Source organism: Hyla sarda, chromosome 4 (assembly GCF_029499605.1).
Source record: "Hyla sarda isolate aHylSar1 chromosome 4, aHylSar1.hap1, whole genome shotgun sequence".
Lineage (NCBI taxonomy): Eukaryota > Metazoa > Chordata > Amphibia > Anura > Hylidae > Hyla > Hyla sarda.
The window spans coordinates 145,902,904-145,916,658 of record NC_079192.1 but is presented as its reverse complement, the minus strand read 5'-3'; the positions used below and the strand labels follow the sequence as shown (position 1 = coordinate 145,916,658).

General features: G+C 39.4%; 1 protein-coding gene across 2 annotated transcripts in view; it reads left to right on the top strand.

The window, feature by feature from the left end:
- The first annotated feature begins 6,087 nt into the window (after positions 1 to 6,087).
- The window catches only part of ONECUT1 (one cut homeobox 1), a 46,091-nt gene continuing 38,423 nt past the window's right edge, over positions 6,088 to 13,755 (top strand). For both annotated transcript variants that reach the window (XM_056572342.1, XM_056572341.1), the window contains exon 1: positions 6,088 to 7,382. In XM_056572342.1, coding sequence (XP_056428317.1) covers positions 6,299 to 7,382 — 1,084 coding nt within the window. In that variant the 5' untranslated portion in view covers positions 6,088 to 6,298. The remainder of the gene's footprint in view (positions 7,383 to 13,755) is intronic.

Below are 13,755 nucleotides of genomic sequence, written 5' to 3'. Positions count from 1 at the left end.
CTACACAAAGCCAATATTCACATTTTGTCCCGGCATAACTATGTAAGGCCAATCTCAACACACTTTTCCAGTACCTTTTAAAGAGCTAATTACAATAGACTGCTTAACCACCTTCATACAGAATCCATCATTATGTGCTACTCCAGCACCATCGTACAAAGCCAATCACAGTGCACTGCTCTAGCACCATCACCAATCATGACATATACAACGCTAAAAATACACAAAAAAGCTAATGACAGTGCACTGCTCTAGCACCATCACCAATCATGACATATACAACGCTAAAAATACACACAAAAGCTAATCACAGTGCACTGCTCTAGCACCATCGCCAATCATGACATATACAACGCTAAAAATACACACAAAAGCTAATCACAGTGCACTGCTCTAGCACCATCGCCAATCATGACATATACAACGCTAAAAATACACACAAAAGCCAATCACAGTGCACTGCTCTAGCACCATCACCAATCATGACATATACAACGCTAAAAATACACACAAAAGCCAATCACAGGGCACTGCTCTAGCACCATCACCAATAATCACATATACAACGCTAAAAATACACAGGAAAGCCAATCACAGTGCACTGCTCTAGCACCATCACCAATCATGACATATACAACGCAAAAAATACACACAAAAGCCAATCACAGTGCACTGCTCTAGCACCATCACCAATCATGACATATACAACGCAAAAAATACACACAAAAGCCAATCACAGTGCACTGCTCTAGCACCATCACCAATCATGACATATACAACGCTAAAAATTCACACAAATGCCAATCACAGTGCACTGCTCTAGCACCATCACCAATCATACCATATACAACGCAAAAAATACACACAAAAGCCAATCACAGTCCACTGCTCTAGCACCATCACCAATCATGACATATACAACGCTAAAAATACACACAAAAGCCAATCACAGTGCACTGCTCTAGCACCATCACCAATCATGACATATACAACGCTAAAAATACACACAAAAGCCAATCACAGTGCACTGCTCTAGCACCATCACCAATCATGACATATACAACGCTAAAAATACACACAAATGCCAATCACAGTGCACTGCTCTAGCACCATCACCAATCATGACATATACAACGCTAAAAATACACACAAAAGCCAATCACAGTGCACTGCTCTAGCACCATCACCAATCATACCATATACAACGCAAAAAATACACACAAAAGCCAATCACAGTCCACTGCTCTAGCACCATCGCCGATCATGACATATACAACGCAAAAAATTCACACAAATGCCAATCACAGTGCACTGCTCTAGCACCATCACTAATAATCACATATACAACGCTAAAAATACACACAAATGCCAATCACAGTGCACTGCTCTAGCACCATCACCAATCATACCATATACAACGCAAAAAATACACACAAAAGCCAATCACAGTCCACTGCTCTAGCACCATCACTAATAATCACATATACAACGCTAAAAATGCTAATCACAACATACTGATCCAGCACCACATTACAAACCCTATCACAACATACTGTGCAAGGAACACTGCAAAACCAATATAGTGTCTGCCTAGTACAAGGCAAATCTATATTTGTCAACCTGTATTCACATTCATATACTTGCTGTACATTTGATACACACGTGTGCGCGTCCTCCCTGCAAGTCATAGATCATTTCCTCTAATGTAAACATTATTATAGAAGCAGAACAATACAGTAATAACATATATAACTATGACAACATTTCATTATTTAACCGTTTGTCAGCAAATTGTAGTACTACTCGGGATTATAAGAACAAATAAGCAAATCATAAAAAGATACAGGTGTCTACACACAAATCCGTATGCATGTGCATATATATATATATATATATATATATATATATATTATGTACATTTAATAATAAGCGACTTATTGATTCATGCTTGTGGCTCTTGGTGTTAATAGGGGATATCTATGTAGACAGATATATAGGTATGATAGAGAGATAGATAGATAAATGATAGATAGATATGAGATCGATCGATCGATAGATAGATAGATTGGTGTCATTATTTTGCATAGTATCGGTCCGTGTGTTGATCCACCTGGTGCTGTAGCTATATTATTATCCGGCATTGATTCCTTGCTCTCAGCCCTTCTTTACCTCTCTTTACCGCTCTCCTTCACTGTACAGCTGGTCATTAGCAGCAGTTTAGTATCAGGGACAGATACATTATCTAATCAATGTGTAGAAATATTTCCCATCACATTCACATCCCTGTTTGGTGTCATGAAATGCTTTTCTAACCAGCCAATCGTATCCTGCTAGTGGTAAAAATCATTTAATAAATATCGAATTGGGAAAAGATATCTATGGAACATTTGGAAGGATTTCTTGTGTTGAGAAAGGGTTAAAGTTCGAGCTGACCATGTTTGCAGTTGAGGGAAGGGACATTGCGGCTGCTGGGCTTTACACAATAGACACATCTGTACTTGCTGTGGTGTCTTCTTTAGACACCTGCATAGCCCCTGCCATGACTATTGCCAATGCCAATGCAGGGCACACACTGAAGATCTCAGTGCTAATATGGAGAATAAGGGGAGACATTTAATATCAGGTAGGCATGGATTGCAGATCACCTACTATAATAAGGCGATGATGTGGCAGATACAATGTGCCAGGCTGTGCCAAGAAGGTGCCTGGTTAATAGGAATTGCCTTGATGTAATGAGTCTAGAGGAAAACCCGGAAGTTAAAATTAAAATTCAATTTGAGCAGCACCCAGGCACTTATAATGCAAAGTCACTAAGTGGGAGGGCCATGGAGATGTGATTACTAGACTGGCTGTCAGCTGGGGAGGTGCAGGGGACAGTGCCACTGACTCTATTCACACTGCTACATGCCTGCACCACCTATACATATACTGACCTACCATAAAAGGTCACTGCATCAAGATAATCTATTCATGTCAAGGAGTCATTGTACAACTACAAGTGCCAGAACCTTTCATATAAAACCTGTTATTACATTATGCAATAACCAGGAGTGAATACTGCTATATACTTCATACCTGCACCACCAATACATATACTGACCTACTATAAAAGGTCCCTGCATCAAGATAATCATCTATTCATGTCAAGGAGTCATTGTACAACTACAAGTGCCAGAGCCTTTCATATAAAAACTATTACACTATGCAATAACCAGGAGTAAATACTGCTATATACTTCATACCTGCATCACCTATACATATACTGACCTACTATGAAAGGTCACTGCATCAAGATAATCATCTATTCATGTCAAGGAGTCATTGTACAACTACAAGTGCCAGAACCTTTCATATAAAAACTGTTATTACACTATGCAATAACCAGGAGTGAATACTGCTATATACTTCATACCTGCATCACCAATACATATACTGACCTACCACAAAAGGTCATTGCATCAAGATAATCTATTCATGTCAAGGAGTCATTGTACAACTACAAGTGCCAGAGTCTTTCATATAAAAACTATTACACTATGCAATAACCAGGAGTGAATACTGCTATATACTTCATACCTGCACCACCAATACATATACTGACCTACTATAAAAGGTCATTGCATCAAGATAATCATCTATTCATGTCAAGGAGTCATTGTACAACTACAAGTGCCAGAGCCTTTCATATAAAAACTATTACACTATGCAATAACCAGGAGTAAATACTGCTATATACTTCATACCTGCACCACCAATACATATACTGACCTACTATAAAAGGTCATTGCATCAAGATAATCATCTATTCATGTCAAGGAGTCATTGTACAACTACAAGTGCCAGAGCCTTTCATATAAAAACTATTACACTATGCAATAACCAGGAGTAAATACTGCTATATACTTCATACCTGCACCACCAATACATATACTGACCTACTATAAAAGGTCATTGCATCAAGATAATCATCTATTCATGTCAAGGAGTCATTGTACAACTACAAGTGCCAGAGCCTTTCATATAAAAACTATTACACTATGCAATAACCAGGAGTGAATACTGCTATATACTTCATACCTGCACCACCAATACATATACTGACCTACTATAAAAGGTCATTGCATCAAGATAATCATCTATTCATGTCAAGGAGTCATTGTACAACTACAAGTGCCAGAGCCTTTCATATAAAAACTATTACACTATGCAATAACCAGGAGTAAATACTGCTATATACTTCATACCTGCACCACCAATACATATACTGACCTACTATAAAAGGTCATTGCATCAAGATAATCATCTATTCATGTCAAGGAGTCATTGTACAACTACAAGTGCCAGAGCCTTTCATATAAAAACTATTACACTATGCAATAACCAGGAGTAAATACTGCTATATACTTCATACCTGCACTACCTATACATATACTGACCTACTATAAAAGGTCACTGCATCAAGATAATCATCTATTCCTGTCAAGGAGTCATTGTACAACTACAAGTGCCAGAGCTTTTCAGATAAATAAAAAAACTGCTCATTACACTATGAGTTAATACTGCTATATGTTTCATGCCAGCACCATCAAAACATATACTGACCTAATAGAATATGATGAAGCCTCAAAGAGTCCTTGTAGGCTACACGTCCCAGCAGCTTTCCAGATAAACCCTGGTTATTGCATTATGCTAGAAGTTAAATTGCTATATGCTTCATATCTGCACTACAAAAAGATATACTAAAAGAATAGATTATTGCAGCACGAAATTGATATAGCCATGTCCAAGAGATACGGTAGAACTACATGTCCCAGCAGTTTTACAGATAAAGCCTGGTTATTACATTATGCTAGGAATTAAAGGGGTACTCTATTTTTTTTTAGGTATTTTTAAGTCAACTGTCTCCAAGTTAAACAGATTTGTAAATTACTTCTATTAAAAAAAAAAATGTTATCCTTTCAGTACTTATTAGCAGCTTTATACTACTTTTCTTTTTGGATTTATTTATTTATTTTCTGTCTGTCCACAGTGCTCTCTGCTGACACCTCTGTCCGTGTCAGGAACTGTCTAGAGCAGGAGAAAATCCCCATAGCAAACCTAAGCTGCTCTGGACAGTTCCTAATACAGACAGAGGTGTCAGCAGAGAGCACTGTGGACAGACAGAAAAGAAATTCAAAAAGAAAAGAATTTCCTCTGTAGTATACAGCAGCTGATAAGTACTGGAAGGATTAAGATTTTTCTAATTGAAGTCATTTACAATTCTGTTAAACTTTCTGGCACCAGTTCATTTAAAAAAAATAAAAAAAAAAAACATTTCCACCGGAGTACCCCTTTAAGACTACTGTATTGTCTGCTTCACAAATACACATGCTGATCTACTAGAATAGATGATCCCATCATGATAATGATCTCTTGTCGAACTACAAGTCTCTACATTCTACATACTACAAGCAGCTACATTCTTGTTATTACCACGTGGTAGTGTTTCCCAATTAGGGTGTCTCCAGCTGTTGCAAAACTACAACTCCCAGCATGGCCGGACAGCCTTTGGCTGTCCGGCCATGCTGGGAGTTGTAGTTTTGCACACTGGTTGGAAAGCACTGCCCTATGGGTAAATACTTTTTATAGATTGTTTGCAGAGCCCCTACCTAGCAGTGCCCTTAGTCTATACATGACTGGTGGGATTCTTAAAGGGGCACTCTACATACAAAAACAGTGAAGCTTATTGTGTCTGTGGATCAGGTGGAATCTGGATTAAAGGAGTGGGCATTTAGATAGATTCTGGATTATCAATGCCACCTGAAATGGCTGCTCACAGGGAACAATAGGCTACACAGGGCACATGTAGGGATGGCAGAAGCGTATACACGGCCCTGGCTGCAGTATATACCATTATGTGGTCGTCCAGTGCGTGTACATGGTAAATAGAAGCTTTCTTATAAAGTGGGAGTGATGTGACAGGCAGCCAGGCTGTGGTGTGCAGTGCGCAGGCGCGGTGCGGCTCGCCAGCTGCAGGGGCAGCAGCTCAGTGACTACACATTGATCAGTGAGGGACATGGCAGGAGATGGCGAGGGGACTGAGCAGACTGCAACCACTGCTGCCGGTGCCGCTGCTCTGAGAGGGGACCGGGCCTTAGAGGCGTAATAACACCACCGCCATTACTAAGTACAGTATATGATCTAATGGTAATAAGTGGAGCAGAGGACAAGTTCCATGTGAAGCGGCCGCACATTATCCCCGGGACGTGTCACCTACACGCCACATACATGTGCTGTCCACACGCCTGCACCGCTCATCATGAACGCTCAGCTGACCATGGACAATATTGGCGATCTGCACGGGGTGAGCCATGATCCGGTACCGTCCGCTGCTGATCTCATGACCGGCAGCCCCCACCACAGAGGATCGGTGACCCACCGCAGCAACCACCTGGCTGCTCATCCCAGATCCATGGGCATGGCTTCCATCCTGGACGGAGGAGAATACCACCATCACCACCACCGGCCCCCAGACCATGCCTTAACGGGGGCACTGCACCCCACCATGACCATGGCGTGTGACACCCCACCGGGCATGAGTATGAGCAGCACCTACACCACCCTCACCCCTCTGCAACCCCTGCCACCCATCTCCACCGTATCGGACAAGTTCCCCCATCATCACCACCACCACCACCACCATCATCCCCACCAGCGGATACCGGGCAATGTCAGCGGCAGCTTCACCCTGATGAGGGATGACAGAGGGCTGACTTCTATGAACAATCTGTATACCCCCTACCACAAGGAGGTCACAGGGATGGGACAAAGCTTGTCTCCGCTCTCCGGGTCTGGTCTGGGGAGCATCCACAATGCCCAGCAAGGTTTGCCTCACTACGCTCACCCCAGTGCCACCATGCCTACTGAGAAAATGCTCACCCCCAATGGCTTTGAAGCCCATCACCCTGCCATGTTGTCCAGGCATGGAGAACAACATCTCACCCCGCCATCTGCTGGCATGGTGCCTATCAATGGGATCCCCCATCATCCTCATGCCCATTTAAATGCCCAGACTCACGGGCAAATGCTGGGCTCCACTAGGGAGCAAAACCCTTCATCTATGACTGGATCACAAGTCAACAATGGAAGTAATTCAGGGCAAATGGAAGAAATCAATACCAAAGAAGTGGCTCAGAGAATCACCACCGAGCTCAAGCGGTACAGCATCCCCCAGGCGATCTTTGCGCAGAGGGTACTGTGCCGCTCCCAAGGGACCCTCTCAGATCTGCTGAGGAACCCCAAACCTTGGAGCAAACTCAAATCCGGCCGGGAGACCTTTCGTAGGATGTGGAAGTGGCTCCAGGAGCCTGAATTCCAGAGGATGTCAGCTCTCAGGCTAGCAGGTGAGCCCCCCTCCCGATATGTTGCCTTGCTCTATTGTACTCTCATCTCTGAAATGGTCTGGGACCAGACTCTTCCTCTTTCTCTGCTGCTTTTGTGCTTCCTTGCACAATGCAATATAAGTGTCCTATACCCTTCTTTCTTTTCATGCTGTTAGATGGGTCCATATTGTTTCATCCACCTTGTATCTTGTGTGGAGTATTATTACCACCTGCATCCTTGTATTCTGGAGAGGGTCATCTCCTGCCATTGCTGCCTCTCCACCATCCAGCACTCTTCATCTATTCCAGCCTGTCATTGTCACCTTTATCATCTCACCACCATACAATAGAGCAGTGCTTGCCAACCAGGGTGCCTCCAGCTGTTGCAAAACTACAACTCCCAGCATGCCCAGACAGCCTTCGGCTGTCTGGGCATGCTGGGAGTTGTAGTTTTGTAACAGCTGGAGGTCTACAGTTTGGAGGACACTGTGCTAGGTTATTACATAGCTGATGAGTTAATCTGCTAGGGGAAGACATAGCTGCTTGTAACCAAATGCAATCCAGGCATGCTGGGAGTTGTAGTTTTGGGACAGCTGGAGGCACCCTGGTTGGGAAACACTGCAATACGGTCTTCTACCGTCAGGGCTATGCTCAGTCTCCCACTGCAGGACCTGACTGTGCCTCCAAATAATCCAGGTGAACTATTATTTTATATCATTCAGCTAAAATGTGCAGAGAGTCTACAGCAAATGAGGAAGATCCCCCTCTTATCTCCCACCCATTGTCTTTGTCAAACAATTAATATCGATCGATCGATTGATACCTATCTGCTAATCGATAAATCAATACTCGCAGAGACGTTTACACTCACTGAGCCAGGGGAAGTACCAGCATGTAAATAGACTACACGATGCTAAAAATAAGGACTGTATGAGGATACCAGACCAGAGGTGTATTATAATATAGTCATTTAGGAACGATATCTGTCATAAGTACAGGGGGATTTCATGTCTAAAACTGGTGTACACTCCAGTGATTGAAGGGTCCTTGTATTGCTAGCTGTCAGGGAGCTTGTCTTTGTTTCAGCATGCACTATACTTATGTTAAGTGGAATTGTGACAGGATTCACTTTTTAATCCTAGGTCCAGTGCTGAGGATGATAGGGAAGCCTCAGATCCCATACAAATCGGCATTGGTTACTTTATTCCATTTTTGTTGTTTTCATTACAACCCAATATGGTGCTGCTAATATACCTGAGCCTTGGAGAGTATTGATGCACTTAATATAATTAGTGGTAGTAGTGGTAGAATTATTATTATTGTTATAATACATATTAATATTCGTATTATTAATAATATCAGTACAACTAATAATAATAATACTATTATTAATAATACTACTCTACTTTCTGAATAGCATGCCTGCAGCCAGATTTGTGCAGAGATTCCCAGAGTTTAATAGAAAGCAGAGTCTTATGTAAGGGATGAATTAACTGGCAGCGCTTCATTAATCCGTCCCTAGAGGCTGGCAGGCAGGCAGGCAGGCAGGCAGTGTGAGGTGCTGCTGTCACTGGCAGTGGTGTGGTCCACAGGGGGCACTGGGAAGGAGTAGACCCCTAGATTTACATCTTACTTGATATATGAGCTGTACACCCTTTTATTGTGATCTCTATTTAATCTATTACTATGCAGCATTCATCCATGATACAGAAAAAGCTGCACAATGCTTTGTTATTATTTGATCCAGCAGTTTATTTTGTAATTCATTGTTTCCCAACCAGGGTGCCTCCAGCTGTTGCAAAACTACAACTCCCAGCATGCCCAGACAGCCTTCGGCTGTCTGGGCATGATGGGAGTTGTAGTTTTGCAACAGCTGGAGGCACCCTGGTTAGGAAACACTGCTGTAACTACATTCACTCCACTGCTACACAAAGCCAAGGGGCAGCCTGTGCAGCCTACATAGTCATACCCATAAGTAAGGTGCTCATGTACATGGGTGCTCATATCTCTACTGTCTCCCCTTTATATAAATGCGATGGCCACAAGTGCATCTAAAAGGCAAACACACCGCTCCTCGGTGATCCCCGTGAAAGCGATTGATAAGGCGAAGCTCTCTTCGATTTACTGTGTATTTTTACGACAATTTGGTGGAACCGAATCTCCATTTATTTACATGGATCAATAGTGGAAACAAGCGCTGGAATTAGAATGTAGGATCCCCTTCTTGGCATTATCTGGGCATTAATCTGCCAATCTAGAGTGTCTGTGGAGAGTGCTGCTCACACTTACTGCATACAAATTCATTGCACTCATTAATAGACATATATATATATATATATATATATATATATTTATTTATATATATACACGCATATATATTTACGTCCACATATACAGATATGAGAGATTTTGTTTTGTTTTATTATCACACTTTATTTTTGTTTTTTATTTACTAGAAATGTAAATGTTTTACTTTGCAGGATCGTGGTGTTCTAATCCCAAGAACATTATATAATTGTACATTTACACACACATATATAAATGTATATATATATATATATATATATATATTTATTTATTTATAAATATATATATATATTTGTAATTAGAAGCACAATAATGTTCGGTGCTAAACATGGTTACATTTCCTTCTTTCGTTTTCGTTTATAAAAAAAAATATTCAAAGAAGAATCATTAATTCTAAACAGTGATTGTTGGAAGTATATATATATATATATATATATATATATATATATATATATATTTATATTTAAAGTAGTGTACTTGGGAAGCCAGATGTAATTCCTATTATATAAAATAGAATGAAATAGTACAGCTAATAATACTAATAATAATGTATATTGTTATAATATTATTATTATTACTACTTTACATCTAATTAAAAATATTTTATTGCAACCAAGTCCTGGTCGCCTTATGAGTCTCTTTTGGTAGATACTATATATATATATTTTTTGGTGTTTTTTTGTTCTAGTATTTTTCTGACTGCATGCTAGAGCTCAGCCTTACCTAGAGTGAATAGTAATTTAACAAACATAATATTTTAGATAAATAACCATATTATCAACGAATAGCACTTTTCCTTTCTGGATGTTTAGTTTCTTTTATATTCTACTTATATTTTACACTATATATACACCTGTCTCTTGATGTTATATGTGTTGCAGGAGTCTTTTTTTTTGTTTTTTTTTTGGGCTTCTGTGACTAGGAAATCTCTGCAGATGAATGCAGCACACCATATAGGTTAAGTGCAAGTTTTGAAGAATACCAGTGCATATGTTTTACTTTAGTGGTGTCAACCTACCCTGAGACCAGTATGTCATTTTACATTTGTTTCTAGGCTTCAGTTTAGACTGAAATGATTTTCTGCCATAATAGGCCCCTGTTGATGTCCACAGGTTGCTTGTGTTCTCTGATTCAATCCATGTTATTTCCCACACTAGGGGCTTACTCTAATTTTTCACAATGGGCATCAAACACATTGAGTTTAGGTGTTTTCTTTACACTCAATTGGATTTACTTTTGTGGTTTAATGTAGGTCTAACTCTTTCTAGGATTAGACACATTTGCTGATCAATAAAAGTTCATGCTTCCAGGATCACTGGGTATTCAGCCACATTTCGCAGTAATATTTTTAAATTCTACTTGTATTTATTTGGAAAGCACCTACATAGCACAAAGTATACATTTAAGCAAAATAATGTTAAATAAAAATAATAATAGTAATTATTATCATCATTTATTCTGCAGTCATTCCAGAATGTAAATGGGAAAATATTAGTCACTTGATTAATAAATGGAATGTGTTATAATTTTAAAATATTTTGATTATTATATTCATTATATTATATTTAAATTATTTTATTTTAGTCATTTACTTTTCATTATTAGATTTGTATTATATATAACAAAACAGTTTTAGGATCCCTGAAAGCAAGGCCACTCCAAACTGGAAGTGAAACTATTAGGATTAATACAAAAATAGATTTTTGTAAATTGACAGTCGCAGCTATTTGTACATTCAATGCACCTTTTTCTAAAAACTGCTTGAAGAAAGTGAAAGTAAGGATAATGATAGTCAACAGTGAGCTGAGAATTGTTTTGGGCCCTGTATCTCTTATAAGTAATTTGGAATAGAATATAAAGGGAATGTCCCTGATCAATATGTGTTAATATGGTTCCACGGGATATAGTTAGGAGATTTCATAGATTATTTGTCCTTAATTAATGAACCTTTTGCTGTACAGTAGCATAATGAGTGGCAATAGCTCCATTCATTTACTTATGGTTATACATTTCCACCAGAAGGGACTGTTGTAGACAATCTGATAAGTACTGTTTAGTATCAAAGGGCAGAAGTGCAGCCATCCCAGCAGCCAATCAGATGTTGGCTTTGGTGTTTACAAAATGATTGGTCTCTGCACAGTATGAAATCTCCAAAGTTTATTGGTGTCTGTTATTACTAGGAGGTAGTCGAACAAGGTAATAATAATATCTGTATTCAGAAGTAGATACAAATGTATACATATTTTATACACAATTTTTACTTCTGGACAGAAACATTTAAACTATGCATTTCTCTATAGTCTCGAAACTGAAGAGATAGTAAATAATCACGTATGTCTGTAATGTGGGTGTTTAGAAAGGTTTAGATACGTTTTCCTGAAAAATATTTATCAATGATTGAAATATCAATTCTGTGACACACAAAGTTTATACAGTACTTACACCTTAGGGGTGATAGACATGAATGCCCAGTTACCAAGCCTAGCTTGATTTTTTGGAATTCACATACAGACCATTGTAAGGATATATATATATATATATATATATATATATATATACACACATATTTCCAAAAACAAATAAAATGCAGCACTATTCATCAGATTAAATGCATGGTGCCAGCGTCCCGGACATGATCAAAGTCCCTCTAATGTAGACAAACGATGGCGCAGCACTCCGAAGATAAGTGAAAAAAACGGTGGATTTATTGGCTCACATCACAGCAACATTTCTGTCCTACCATAGAACCATTTTCAAGCTTGTCCTATGGTAGGACAGAAACGTTGCTGTGATGTGAGCCAATAAATCCACCGTTTTTTCACTTATCTTTGGAGTGCTGCGCCATCGTTTGTCTTTATATAAAATATAAATATGTCTGTGTTTGTGTGTTTATGCATGTATTTATTTATTGTAACTAAGTTACTAAGTTTGATGTGTCTGGTCTCTTAGCTTCTTTTAGCTTCTTTACTCTACATTTGTTCTTCACTTGTCAATGGAACGTGAAAGTCCTTGTCCCCCTATAATAACCACTTACTCTTACATTTCATTGGACATAGCAAAATATCACTTAAAGGGGTTATGCCCAAATGCTAAGCTATCCCCTATACTCAAGATAGGGTATAAGAAGTCAACCATTGAGGGACCCCCCAATAATCTCAAGAATGGAAGACAATTGTCCACCAAATGAATAGAGTAGCAGCGCGCATGTGCAGCCAATGCTCTTTTTATTTTCGATGAGACTTCCAGGCATTGCTGACTCATTTGTTCATGGGCAATTATCTTCTGTTCGGTGGGGCCTCATTGACTGGTCCCCCACAGATCAGCTATTTATCACCTATATGCAGGGTAGGTAATAACTTTGCATCTTAGGGTGGCCCCTATAAAGGAGAGTAGTAAACTCTTTTTATTTTATTTTTTATAAATTAAACTATCTCTATAATCCAATTGCTTTTTGTTTCATTGGGACAGATGGGCATCAGTCACAACATATGTATTCTGATCAGTACAGCCCTTTAAAAAAACAATAACATTGAATATTGTTTGATCTTCCTGTACACCTGTTGGCATTGCACAAGGAAGCATCATATTAAATGATATCAAGAACTTTTAAATATCACTTACCTGTATCATAGCAATTAACCAATCTGCCATTTCCAGCCCGTACTGCTAAGGCTTCTTTCATTGGTAAGAGTATGTTCAATGTGTATTTATACGGCAAAAATCTAAGGCTAACATATTTCTCAATGGATTTGCATTGGATTGACAGTTTGCAGTGCCATAGATCCACCAGTGTTCACTTATTTTTGTGGCAGATTTCTTTCCAGCACCAAAAATCCACATGGAAAATTTCTGTTGCACATGAACTGGAAACCACCTTCACATGCATGCAGATTGCTGTCAGATTTGATGTGGATTGCCGTGTAGAATCCGCACCAAAATCTTTAACAAATGTAACATATGTGATGAATGGGTACTTAGGGTGCCATCACATATGTCCGGCCATCCGGCTCAGTACTAAGCAGGATCACCAACCACAACTGATGGCAAAGTGTATCAGCTGTATATGGTCCAGCGCCCAGTTATTTCA